General features: G+C 42.8%; 1 protein-coding gene across 4 annotated transcripts in view; it reads right to left on the bottom strand.

Annotated features, from left to right (window-relative positions):
* The window catches only part of prkcba (protein kinase C, beta a), a 68,201-nt gene that overhangs the window by 9,437 nt on the left and 43,969 nt on the right, over positions 1-14,795 (bottom strand). For all 4 annotated transcript variants that reach the window (XM_056462621.1, XM_056462635.1, XM_056462613.1 and 1 more), the window contains exons 12-16: positions 14,435-14,497; positions 13,978-14,116; positions 12,731-12,811; positions 5,564-5,671; positions 5,349-5,489 (exon numbers count right to left, since the gene is read on the bottom strand). In XM_056462621.1, the coding sequence (XP_056318596.1) occupies positions 5,349-5,489; positions 5,564-5,671; positions 12,731-12,811; positions 13,978-14,116; positions 14,435-14,497 (532 nt within the window). The remainder of the gene's footprint in view (positions 1-5,348; positions 5,490-5,563; positions 5,672-12,730; positions 12,812-13,977; positions 14,117-14,434; positions 14,498-14,795) is intronic.

Below are 14,795 nucleotides of genomic sequence, written 5' to 3' on the forward strand. Positions count from 1 at the left end.
TATAGTCATAACTGAATGGAATGTGTAATGACAGAAAAAGATGAGCTCGTATATATAAAATACCAATGCACATTTTGGCATTACAAATACACTCTCGAGTTCATGCACATCATTTTCTGTGTTGAAAATGCATTTCTGATGCTGCTGATTATTGCACAAGGTAAAAGAACATATTTATTTAAAAACCAGGCTCATTTTGTAAATGAACCTCATTTCTGGAGAGCGCCAAATATGTCCCAGGAGGTACATTTTGCAGTTTTTATTTTCTCGAATCCACCAGAGGCCACTGTGTACGCTTTTTCAGATCTTAAAATTCTTTCATTCGTGCCTGCTTTTCTCGCGTAAATCCACCAGAGGCCGCTGTCGACTGACTGACTAACCAATCGACTGACCCACCCTCCTCCTTCCCTAAACCCAACCGATAGTGTTTTCAAAAGCACCGATTGACCTGCTCGCTCACTTCCCGAAAACCCAACCGACAGTTTTCTAAAGCAATCCAGAAAAAGAAAAGCTGCCATCTGATTTTTACCACGTTTTCAGATTTTACCACATTCTCACCCGTTATTTATTTTATTTCTTGTTTTTTTTTTTTTTTTTACCTGCTTTCTGGAATCGTTCTTCGCCAGACTTGAACTCTATTGCCGTGGTCAACTCCTCTCTACGTCTCAAGTCCGCCAGACAAACTGGTAACAGCATCATACCACCCCGTAGCATTCGTTTTAAAGACAAAATGCACCCATACGTAGCTTTGGCTACATAATTCGCGATCTCCAGAAATGTATATAGGACTACATTTCAGAATGAGCCTGTGTTGTTTATTCTCCAGGTGCAGCATTCAGAAAAATGTGATCTGCAATTTAAAGAAATAGTTCACGCAATTTTAAAATGTGATAGTTCAATGTCATATGCCTTTCTTTGTTTTAAAATACAACTAAAGGTGAAATTCGAATGTCATGCTTTCTTCTATCCATATAAATGGTAGCGAAAAGCATCTAACATTAAGCTTTTTTCAAAGTCACAAAGAACCATTAATGCATGGTCCATTGGAAGTGTTATATAATGACTAACAGCTCAAATGTAATTTATTATTTAACAAAATTCCTGGTCTTTGTTTATAACTAAGGTGACCAGACGTCCTGTTTTCTCTGGGAAATTCTGCTTTTTAGCTCATTTTGTCTCGTATTCCAGTTTTTCCCTATAAGTTGTTAACTGCTGAGTTCTGGTGGCAGTCTTTCTGAAACACAAAACTGGCCTAATCACTAGTAGTCAATGTCAGCCCAATTTTTCCGATGTGGTCTCAGCTTTTTTTAAGCTCAATGGATGTCACTATTCACTGGAAAAGTGTACCACACTTTAGTTAGTACATAAAAGAAGGGCATACGGTCAACCATTGAGTAAACTATCCCTTTAATGAGAAGTGAAAAGGTGAAAGGGAGGGATTGTGAGAAGCATCATTGTTCATGGAAAACCTGAAAGTAATTAATTCGATATTATTTACCTTAACTGCTTGCTGACTGCTAACAGAATAAAAATGAACACAATACCAACCACTTTCCTATTTAAAGTCGCCATGAAATCAAACATATTCTTCTCATTTTATATGTATATACAGTGTTCAGTGGTTCAGTGGTGCTCAACCCTGTTCCTGGAGACCTCCCTTCCTGCAGAGTTTAGCTCCAACCTTGATCAAACACAACTAAAACAACTAAGCATGATCTGAAAGAGAACTCGGAAATTAAAGACAGGTGCATTTGATCAAGGTTGCAACAAGCTGAACTCTGCAGGAAGGTAGATCTCCAGGAACAGAGTTGGACACCCCTCTAGTAGTTTTAGTATCTGTGCTCTTCGTTTTTTAGTAAAAAATCATTTGCCCTCATAATCCCATAACCTTCCCTCCAACCTCGAAATGACTTTCCTTCACTTCTGGTCACATGGAGTTCCTTCAGGGAATGGCTATCAATGGGAGCCTCCTTTCTACTCTGAATTCGCCCATTCGTCTTCCTTCATTTTGTTGGCAGAACCCTTCTTTCAATAATCCAATCAGTTCCCAAAGAACGAAATCATGCACCACCATGGATTTGTTTTCGGTGTAGGACTCTTTCAAGTGGATGTATGTCACGACGGCGGGAAAAAAGGACATTACTTCGGTTTCATTGCGACTTTCAAGCAACACTATGCAAGTATCCCCCTATGGCAGCTCCCCTTTGTGGTCTATAAGTGCTTCCGGTGTCGCATGCATTCGTTGATTAACCTGAAATGTCCACCAACACAGGTATATAGCCTGTGTTACACAACACTATTTTCCACAAATATCCTCACATGGCAGCCAGTTGGTGTTGGTTCTATATTAGATTGTTTCATCTCAGTTTTTTAATTAGTAAGTAAACAAATAAATCAACAGATTTCCATTCGTTAAAAGATTTTAGATGCACATGGAGGTCCCGACACGACACATTTAAAATCCGCATACCCAAGTTAAAGCAGAAGTCATGTTTAACTATTGGGCCATAACAATATTTTGACCAATCAGCTTTCTTACCTTTACAATCACTCTCACTGGTTAGTGTTTATCGTTTCGCACGCAGTGAGCAGAGAAAATAAATAATGGCATCGTGGCCTACCTAAAATAATTAAAAATAATAAAATAATAATTTCAAAATTCCAAAGAGGCAGATATAATTAAATTTTAAAAACCATGAGCAAATCTGACAATGAGCCTGATCAAAAGAAGTCTTGAGAAGATGGAACTGCGCCCCTTGATCAGGATAGCAGGAGAAAGAAACAAAGCAATCTCAAGTCAGTCAGAAAACAACTTCTTGAAGATTAGACAGAGTGAGCCATTTCATTTATTTTTTACTTGGCATGTAATAGTGACGTGAACCGAATGTCAGTGGTGTTAGTAAACTGAATAGTGACGTTTCATAAGATTTATGTTTGTAGGCTAGCAAGATCTTTTATTATGCTTGGCATAAAATAATCAAAGATTGTTCAGAAATTTGATGCTTTTTTCCTGCTTCATGATGTCATGTTCTGGGAAAACTAAAATTGTGAAGGGGACATCAATCTTGGTAACTTTTGTTTCCTGGTTTTGTTCCGGAAATTATTCATTTACAAATTAAGCACTAAAGTTAAAACTAGCCTTGCTCATTGCATTGCAATATTTGACCATTTTTTTCCTGTTTGAATCAATTACAGGCAGACAGAAAGAGAGAGCGTATTTGTGTGTAAATGATACTGGCATATTTAGTGAAGGTTTTAAACTAATTTCTATTGGAGCATGTGATATGATTGATCGCGGCTGGTCTCTCATTCATAATCAATAATAATCCAATCAAATTGATCCAAGCCTACAATAAATACCAAATTCACCCTACTGTCTTATATTCGTTTTTGAAAGAATCCCCCCTTCCACCCCATCTCCTCCTTTTCCAACTTTACTAGTGGGAGCTCTCGAGACCTACCTGATCTCGGACCCCCTTACATGCTAAAAGACCTGGAGGGAGCCCTGGGCTCAATTATCTCCAAGCTCAGGGTTCTCTCCTGGGAAAGCATGCCAAACCAGCTAATAGTGTCAAGAAATATCGAATTTTGAACTCTTAAAATAGCTCATAGTTACACATGTTAGCTACCTCTTTGCTAAATATAGTCTATTTATATTGAATCTCAAATATTTTAGAGCATTTTGGCGAGTTTGTTGATCAACATCAGCTCCCTGGTGATTCACACATGAATTTGGGCTCTGGCAACTGTAGCTGGGTTGCTAGGGTTACTACAACCATGATCAAAACTGACTGGAACAACCTGTGCATTACATGATTTTGTTGCACACCTTCCAGCCAATCAGAATCAAGAATTTCAACAGACCATGAAAAGAAGTGCATTTTTACCCTTCTGGTATGGCTTTAATGTCTGAAACTTCTTTTTAGGTTTAGACCACACCAGACAACACTAAAAAAAGCATTTTCAATATTTATTTCCTGAGCAGGTTGGAACCACAACATCCTTGTCACAAAAACAGCTCTGAAAATTAGGCACGTAAATAACAAAAATGTACTCCATCACTGCAGGTAAAATATACTCACTGGCCACTTTATTAGGTACACCTTACTAGCACCGGGTTGGACCACTTTTGCCTTCAAAACCGCCTTAATCCTTCATGGCATAGATTCAACAAGGTACTGGAAATATTCCTCAGAGATTTTGGTCCATATTGACATGATAGCATCACGCAGTTGCTGCAGATTTGTCGGCTGCACATCCATGACGCGAATCTTCCAATCCACCACAGGTACTCTATTGGATTGAGAACTGGTGACTGTGGAGGCCATTTGAATACAGTGCACTTATTATCATGCTCAAGAAACCAGTCTGAGATAAGTCTCGCTTTATGAAATGACGCATTATTCTGCTGGAAGAAGCCATCAGAAGATGATTTCACTGTGGTCATAAAGGGATGGACATGGTCAGCAACAATACTCAGGTAGGCTGTGGCGTTGACACGATGCTCAATTGGTATTAATGGGCATAACGTGTGCCAAGAAAATATCCCCCACACCATTACACCACGACCACCAGCCTGAACCATTGATACAAGGCAGGATGGATCCATGCTTTCATGCTGTTGATGTCAGTTTGCTGTTCTTGACAGGAGTGGCACCAGGTGTGGTCTTCTGCTGCTGTAGCCCATCCACCTCAATGTTGGACATGTTTTGTATTCAGAGATGCTTTTCTGTATACCTCGGTTGTAGCGAGTGGTTATTTGAGTTACTGTTGCCTTTTTATTAGCTAGAACCAGTCTGGCCATTCTCCTCTGACATCAACAAGGCATTTGCGCCCACAGAACTGCCGCTCTCTGGATATTTTCTCGTTTTCGGCCCATTCTCTGTAAACTCTAGAGATGGTTGTGCGTAAAAATCCCAGTAGATCAGCAGTTTCTGAAATACTCAGACCAGCCTGTCTGGCACCAACAACCATGCAACATTAAAAGTCACTTAAATGACCTTTCTTCCCCATTCTGATGCTCACTTTGAACTGCATCAGATCGTATTGATCATGTCTACATGCCTAAATGCATTGAGTTGCTGCCATGTGATTGGCTGATTAGAAAGTTGCGTTAATGAGCAGTTGGACAGGTGTACCTAATAAAGTGGCCGGTGAGTGTACATACTAGAGGAAAGTGCAAAAACAACACCGTTGCACTTTTATTGAAGTGTGTGGTGGAGTGCACAAACCTGATAAACACACACACACACACACACACACACACACACACACACACACACACACACACACACACACACACACACACACACACACACACACACACACACAGCTGCATTAATACTTACAGATTTGGGTTTGTATGGAGGTTGAACTTCCTTGTTTTGCAGTCTTTCCCAGTCCACGAAACGGAAGAAAGCATGCTCTTTAATGTCCCGTTCGCCCTCCAGTCCACAGCCCAGACGTTTACCGGGATGCTTGGTCATCAGCTGCAAACACAAAAGCATTTCTATTAGCGTGTGCGAGAGTAGACAAGAGTGTATGAAGCTTGTGCATCTCGTACCCCCTTGCATATGGCCACTGCTTCTTTGGACATGGATTTGGGGTAAGACACGTGATGCTCCATGATGGACTGGAACAGCTCATCTTCATCCTCACCATCAAAAGGAGGCTAAAGAGCAAAACAAAGTATTAGAGTTTTCTTTATACTATGGCAGAAATTAGCTTTCATAGATAACAAACTTTTATTCGTTCATTTATTTTCCTTCAACTTAAGGCTGGTTTACACTTCTGCGTCGAGTGATTGGCGTGACCCATGGTGGCTGCCTTGCTCATAGTCATGCTTTTCTACTTCTGCGCATTGTTTGTGTTGCTCTGCAGTAACATTTCTGAAACGCTAGCTGGCTGTAGGTTTTTATGTACTCTGTGTTGAGTTTCTTCACTAGTGTTTTGTTTTTTCTGAACACTACCTTAATGTACAAGTAGCTAAAACTCACTCATTCAGAGGCAGTAACCGGCAGAGGTGAAACAACTTTAATCATAAGGTAAACGAAACAAAATTTTCCATCTGGAGCTCCTTCACAGGACTCAACACTTGTAAACACTCGCATTGGACTCGCAGCTCTCAGCACCGCCCACACTCGTCAGCGCTACCAAGCCGACCAATCACAGGGGTTGCGCTACACATCATTGTGATGTGTAGTTACATTTTTTGAGAGGTGCGCATCAGCGTCGACTTCAGCCACGGCAAGGGCTATGTGACCACACAAAGGCTGCGCCGGACCACATGCGTGCGCTAGACGCAAAAGTATAAATCAGCCTTTAGTCCCTTTATTTATCAGGGGGTCACCACAGCAGAATGAACCGCCAACTATTCCAGCATATGTTTTACGCAGCGGATGCCCTTCCAGCTGCAACCCAGTACTAGGAAACACCTATACACACACTCATTCACACACAAACACTTAAGCCAATTTAGCTTATTCAATTCACACAGAAATGACAACTGACCCAGCCGGGGCTCAAACCAGCGACCTTCTTGCTTCTTGCAGAGCCACCGTGTCGACCCAAACATTTTTATATTACATTTAAATTCTAGACAACTTAAAATTGAGAATATATATTTATCGATGTGTTCTTTTACATGCTAAATGAATTATTGTGAGTTAGTTAAAGCAAAAGGCAATAAATTTGTCGCTTGAGAAAATCACACACATTATTACAGACAGACATGAGGTGTTTGAAGACACTTAGAACCCTCTTATTTTTTTTAGACAGAAGATAATGAGGATACCATAATAAGAAAATATTGTTATGAAGCGGACAGGAGACAGAGGTATGGAAACGTTAGGGTGTTTATTAAATGACAACAAGGAGCACATGAAGGATAGCCAGGAGGATCAGGAATGATGTTGGGGTCTTTTCCTCCGTGGCTGGGTAACAGGAATACACGAGGATGGACAGCACACACTAGATACAGCTGACAGAGGATGACACAGACTTGGAAGGACTGGAAGACAGGACGATTCGGGAGGACCAGGAAGACTAGGAGGAATACAAAGAGAACAGGTAAGTAAATCGTTTGGTTTAGCTGAGGATGACTACGCTGAGTGGTCGCTCAGTTGTCCGCTTTCGTCGAGACGAGCCCGGACAATGAGCGACTGGAGTGCTGTGCTTTTATCTGGTGCTCGTGAATGCGATGCAGCTGTGTGCTCATTAGAAGTCAGGTGATGGTGATCTTCGTGAGTGGGGGTCGTGAGAGCCTGACCAATCCATGACAGTACCCCCCTCCCCAGGGCCCGCTCCTGAGGGCCGACACCTCCGACGCCGTGGTGGTCTCCCTCTGCCTCTAGGCGCTGGGAACTCAGGGTGGCTCTCATGAAACTCCACCATGAGACTAGGATCGAGAATATCAGCTCTGGGAACCCATGTCCTTTCTTCGGGGCCGTACCCTTCCCAGTCCACCAGGTACTCCAACTGGCCACCACGACGTCGGGAACGCAAGATCTCCTTCACTGCGTAGACGGCTCCTTCTTCTAGGAGCAGTGGAGGAGGGGGTTCCTCTTCGTGGTCAGGCTCTGTGGAGGGAAGAACAGGATCGTGATAGGGTTTCAGGAGTGATACGTGGAATGTAGGGTGAATACGGTAGTGAGAGGGTAATTGTAGTTTGTAGGTGACGGGGTTAACCTGTTCCACGATGGTGAAGGGACCAACAAATCGGGGACTTAACTTGCGAGAGGGCAGTCGCATGCGTATGTCCCGGGTGGATAGCCACACCTTTTGTCCGGGTGTGTATCTGGGTTCTTCAGACCTTCTCCTATCGGCGGTTACCTTGCTTCGACGGACTGCCCTCTGCAGATGTTGATGAGCCTCGTCCCAGACTCTCTCGCTCTCCCGGAACCAGTGATCCACTGCGGGGACATCAGATGGTTCGCCATCCCAGGGAAAGAGCGGTGGTTGGAAGCCCAGGACGCACTGGAATGGCGTGAGTCCGGTGGAGGGTTGCCGCAGTGAATTTTGGGCATATTCTGCCCAGCCCAAATACTGGCTCCAGGAGTTCTGGTGACCACTGCAGAAGGTCCTCAGGAACCGTCCCACCTCCTGAATCTTCCTCTCTGTCTGCCCGTTGGTTTGGGGATGATATCCAGAAGAGAGGCTGACGGCCACACCTAGGAGCTTGAAGAAGGCTTTCCATAGACGTGAGATGAACTGTGGACCTCTGTCCGACACAATATCTTCTGGAATACCAAATGACCTGAAGACTTGATTAAAGATATTGTCGGCAGTTTCAAAGGCTGTGGGAAGACCTTTCAGAGGGATTAGTTTGACAAACTTTGAGAATCTATCTACTATGACTAGAATACAGGTATTACCTTCTGACGAAGGGAGGTCAGTGATAAAGTCCACTCCTAGGTGTGACCAGGGACGGTTCGGAATCGGCAAGGGATGGAGCTTTCCAGCGGGTAGATGACGTGGGCTCTTGGATTGGGCACAGTCCTTACAGCCCTGAACATATTGCCTCACATCCCTTGCCATGTTTGGCCACCAGAATCGTTGGGATACTAGCGAGAGAGTATTGTTGATCCCTGGATGTCCAGTGCCTAGCGAGGTATGTAAGGAGTGGATCAGATCTACCCGGTGTTCAGGTGGTATGAACTGCCGATGAGGAGGGCATCCCGGCGGAGCAGGGGCTTCCGGAGTGGCAACGACTGGAGGAGCGTTCCAGGTGATCGGACAAATGGAGATGTGTTCGGGAAGAATCTTCGTTGGGAGTTCTTCATGATCGTGATGCTCGTGTAAACGAGAGAGAGCGTCTGCTCTTAGATTCTTGGGTCCTGGACGATAGGAAATGGAGAAATCAAAACGTGAGAAGAAAAGTGACCATCTGGCTTGACGTGGACATAGTCTCTTGGCCTCTTTGATGTATTGGAGGTTTTTGTGATCTGTGATCACCTGGAACGGATGTTTGGCTCCCTCCAACCAGTGACGCCACTCCTCCAAGGCTAGCTTGATTGCTAGAAGCTCCCTGTCTCCTATGCTGTAATTCTGCTCCGCCGGGCTCAACTTCCGAGAGAAATAGGCACAGGGATGCAGTCGGGGCGGTGTATCATGATGTTGAGATAATACTGCCCCGACGCCGGTGGTGGATGCGTCCACTTCCACCACGAAAGGAAGATTTGGGTCAGGATGAGTCAGGAGTGGGGCCCTTGTGAACTCCTTCTTAAGAAGGCGGAAGGCTGCGGCTGCTTCTTTGGTCCACTCCAGTCCTTTGGGTTTACCCTTGAGGAGATTAGTGAGAGGTGATGTAATCCTGCTGTAGTCCTTGATAAACCGTCTATAAAAGTTAGCAAACCCAAGAAACCTCTGGAGCTCCTTAATGGAAGTGGGTTCTGACCAGGATAGAACAGCCTCAATTTTCTTCCCATCCATACGTATACCGGTTTGGTCAATGATGTATCCCAAGAAATGAATCGACTTCTGGTGGAATGAGCATTTCTCCGCTTTGAGGTAGAGGTGATGTTCTCTCAATATGTGTAGGACCTCCGCAACGTGTTGGCGATGTTCGGCCTCACTCCGGGAGTAAATGAGGATGTCATCTATGTACACTATTACACAGTGGTGAAGAAACTCCCGGAGGACTTCATGAATGAAGTTTTGGAATACGGAGGGGGCGTTGACCAGACCGTAAGGCATGACCTCATATTCATAGTGGCCAGTAGGGGTCACGAATGCTGTCTTCCATTGGTCCCCCTCACGTATTCTTATCAGATTATACGCGCTGCGGAGGTCCAATTTAGTGAAGACTTTAGCTTCTCGGAGCTGTTCCAAAGCGGCTGGTACCAGAGGAAGGGGATATCGGTATTTTACTGTACCGTTATTTAGGACCCTGTAGTCGATGCATGGACGCAGCCCTCCGTCCTTCTTGGCCACAAAGAAGAAGCTTGAGGCGGCTGGTGATTTTGAGTGACGTATGTACCCCTGACTCAGAGCCTCCCTTATGTAATCTTCCATTGCCTGATTCTCTGGAAGCGAGAGCGGGTAGATCCTACCTCTTGGCAACTGGGCATCTGGAACTAGGTCGATCGCGCAGTCCCATGGCCGATGCGGCGGTAGCTGGGAAGCTCTCTTGGGGCAGAAGACATCATGAAAGGAGCTGTACTCCTTAGGAATGTGGATAGACTGCTTCTCAGGAGGGCTCTCGACCGATGTTGCAAACAAAGAAATGGGGTTCCGACCTTGAAGAGGGAGATTTGGAAAACAGGCAGGTGTACATCCAGATCCCCATTTCTTTATCTCTCCTGTGCCCCAAGAGATGATGGGATCGTGCTTCACCAGCCACGGGCGCCCTAGAATGATGTCCATATTTGCACCCTCCAGAACCAGAAATTGAATCCTCTCTTGATGTAACAACCCCACTTGAAGAAGGATGTCTTCGCATTGTCGATGGATACGGGTCGAAGATCGAGTGCACTGGGTTATCGGTTGTATCTGGTATATATGCGAGGACGCCTCAGTACGGAGGTGGAGTTGACGACAGAGGGATTGGGAGATGAAGTTCCCTGCTGACCCGGAGTCGATGAGGGCTGTGACAAGGAGAGAAATAGAGGCAGTAGTTATTTGTACGGTGGTAGTAAGTGGTTTACATTGTTCAATATTCGTACTGAATACACTCACTGAAGTCCGAATGGGACGAAGGGGACACTCCATACGGGTGTGTCCACTGACACCGCAGTATAGACACAGACCCCGGGTCAGCCTCCTCTGTCGTTCCGCTGATGTCAGTCTTCCAGACTCTATTATCATGGGTTCTGGTTCTGGAGAGGCTGTTGACTCAGGCGATTGGAGGAGTGCAGACGAGGGGGTGATGGTGTCCTGTTGATAGGAACGGAGACGATCGGAACATCGGAGAGAATGTTGGATGAATCTCTCCAGACCCATTGTATCATCTAATGTGGCCAGTTGGATTCGGAGAGTGGGTTCCAAGCCGAGCCGGTACGTGGTCAACAACGATCTCTCATTCCATCCACTTGCAGCTGCTAGAGTGCGAAACCGGAGAGCATATTCCTGTGTAGATAGAGTACCTTGCTTTAGATGATACAGCTGCTCTCCAGCGGCTACTTCCCCATCAGAACGTCCAAACACCTCTTTGAAATACTCCGTGAAGGTAGTGATGGAATTCATGACCGGCCCGGCTTGGTTCCAGATCGTCTCAGCCCATTTAAGTGCAGGTCCAGAGAGTAGAGATACGATGTAGGCGATCTTCGACTTATCTGTGGGATATAGAGAAGGTTGCATTTCGAATATGAGGGAACATTGTAACAGAAAACCATTGCACTCCCCCGCTCCGCCTGAGTAGGGCGCTGGTCGGGCCATGGGACTGGAAGGAAGGGCCGAAGAAGAAACTGTGGAGGCGGAAGTGCTCGGTGCTGGTGGTGCGTTGGAAAGTGGAGCTGGTGGCTGTAGAATCCGCTTCAACTGGTCCACCAGCTCTTGAAGGTGATCGGGGGTGCTCATGTTGTCGTCGTTATTGGTCCGGGCTTCTGTTATGAAGCGGACAGGAGACAGAGGTATGGAAACGTTAGGGTGTTTATTAAATGACAACAAGGAGCACATGAAGGATAGCCAGGAGGATCAGGAATGATGTTGGGGTCTTTTCCTCCGTGGCTGGGTAACAGGAATACACGAGGATGGACAGCACACACTAGATACAGCTGACAGAGGATGACACAGACTTGGAAGGACTGGAAGACAGGACGATTCGGGAGGACCAGGAAGACTAGGAGGAATACAAAGAGAACAGGTAAGTAAATCGTTTGGTTTAGCTGAGGATGACTACGCTGAGTGGTCGCTCAGTTGTCCGCTTTCGTCGAGACGAGCCCGGACAATGAGCGACTGGAGTGCTGTGCTTTTATCTGGTGCTCGTGAATGCGATGCAGCTGTGTGCTCATTAGAAGTCAGGTGATGGTGATCTTCGTGAGTGGGGGTCGTGAGAGCCTGACCAATCCATGACAAATATAAGATTTGGTAATAGGACATGCTTATTTATTATTTACTCTGTTTTGTTTTATTGTATGGTTTGTATAATATTGTATATGTGCACGTGTGTTTATATAGGTACTGTGTAGGGTAGGTATAGTTGTTTTTATTTTTTCTTTGTAATTGGTTGACTACTGCATATAAATGTAGCACGTCATGATTTTGCCAAGTTTGATGCGATCCTGGATTAACATCTATGTTGATCCTGGAACATCATTTTTGTTGGGAAATGTAATCCATACCTATTCTCTACCTAAACCCAACCATAACTGTAAATAACTCCCAAAATCAGAGGGGAATAATAGTTGGATTACAATCATGTAGAGGTGCATAAACCTAACTGTAAGCCTGAACTTAACATAAACAGTAAAGGTATCCCTTAATTCTGATTGGCTGATTTTAATGTTGTTCCAGGATCAACATAGATGTTAATCCAGGAGCATGTCTTACTTGGTGAAATCAGTTATAAGCGCATGCTGCTGTAACTTTGCGTTTTTGTATCTAGTTATTATTTGTAATAAATAATTAAATGCTATAAAATTTTATTACATTTTCTTGTTGTTTTACAGTAGAAATTACATTTTAAAGACAACCAGGGGACGTCTTAGAAAGAAAAAAAAGACTATGAGATTTACTACCTTTTTTGTACCATGGTACATATTTGCTTCAACATAATTTAGTCATGTTAGTTTACCTGTCCTGCCAGCATTTCATACAGGAGAACTCCATAAGCCCACCAGTCAACAGACTTTCCATACGGCTGATATGCAATGATCTGCAGTACAGAAGAGCACACTTAATGTCATGCACATTAACATATACTCACACTAATATCCCAGTGTTCCTCAACCATGTTCCTGGAGGACCACCAGCTCTGCACATTTTTAATATCTCCTTAACCAAACACACAGCTCATCAGCTCATTAGCAGACACTGAAAGACCTGTAATGGGTGTGACAGACAAAGGAGACATCCAAAACATGCAGTGCTGGTGCTCCTCCAGGCACGTGGTTGAGAAACCCTGCACACTCATCTCAGTAAACTACAATGTCACCAAAAAGTGTATTTATTTCAGTAACTCGAATAAAAAAGTAAAACTCAAACATTATATAGATTTATTACACACAGACCAATATATTTCAAGGGTTTATTTCATATAATTTGGATGATTATGGCTTGAAAACCCAAAATTCATTATCTCTGAAAATTTTAATATTACTCACGACCAATGAAAACAAAAGGATTTTTTTAACACAAAAAACTACTAAGCCTACTAAGAAGTATGAACCTGTTAAGCACTCAATACTTGATCAGGGATATGGACATACAGTATGATGGGCTTTCCTGTTTTATGGGAACGTCATGATTTTATGCCTTTTAACCCTCACATGAAACCTAGGCCTGTCATTATAAGGAATTTTTGTTGTGCGATTTATTGTCACAGAAATTGTTGCGATAAGCAATATTATTGTCATTTTGAGATCATTTTATGCCACTGATTATATAATGATTATATAACAGCATAATAATGCAAATAGCCATAAAGACTTTACAATATGTATCATGAAAGGATATTTATATTCTATAATTTGATGGTAAAAAGGTAAATGTCCTATTAAACATACTATTAAATGTCCTAATAGGTAAATGTTCAATTATAAACTTTGACAACGGTGAAGTAAAATGTAAATGTCATAGTAAAATGGCTTTAAATACCAAACGTCAAAAAATATTGAGGTAAGTCTATATATTGATTATTGTGATGGGCCTAATGAAACATTCTGCTGCTTTACATCTTCAAAATACTTCAATCGTGATTTCTTCATGGGGACCACAACAATGTACCCAAAGGAAAAAAAAATCCTGGTACTAATATACATGTGGGGACATCTGGTGTTCATAACGTAATGAAAACCAGACACAACACACAAACACACACACCTCTGGGGCGATGTAATCTGGAGTGCCACAGAAGGTTTTTGTTGTGTCTCCATCAAACATGTTCTCTTTGCACATGCCAAAATCTGCAATCTTTATGTGGCCTTCAGAGTCCAACATCACATTATCCAGCTTCAGATCTCTACACAGAACCAGAAAACACACAGTTCAAACACACAGTTAAAATATGCTCTCAAATTCATTTAAAATCATAATAATCATATATAAGTTTAATTTTGACTTTTATTTATCCAGCATTGTATGTATGTATGTATATCTATCTATCTATGACACATAATAACTATAGGGAAAACATGCACCCCAGTGTAATGCTTACAAAAATGCTTGTATAATAAAATTGCATTGAGTTATAACTCAATATCAAATTCTGCAATTGTTGAATTTATTTTATATCTCAATATGAAGTCATAATAAGGGAAGTCAGAAATAAGCAATTCACCTGTAAATAATGCCCTTAGAATGAAGAAAGAACAGGCCAATGGCAATCTCTCCGGCATAGAATCTGATGGTGAACAACAACAAAAAATAATTCATATCAGTTAAATTACTGACTTGGATGAATAAAGCTAATTATCAGTAGTTTTATTGTGTTGCATATGAGTGAAAGCTGAGATTTTGGTGTCTGCATCAAATTACAGTACATCTACGAATGTCTATTTACATACATAGATAGCATACCAAGTGCAATTTTCTACATTAAAATAAAGCATCCAAATATGGGTGCAATATATATTTGTTAAGAAATACATTCTTATTCTTACACTTACTCATTAAAAATAAATAAATAAATAAAAGAATAA

This window comes from Danio aesculapii, chromosome 1 (assembly GCF_903798145.1).
Source record: "Danio aesculapii chromosome 1, fDanAes4.1, whole genome shotgun sequence".
In the NCBI taxonomy this organism is placed as follows: Eukaryota; Metazoa; Chordata; class Actinopteri; order Cypriniformes; family Danionidae; genus Danio; species Danio aesculapii.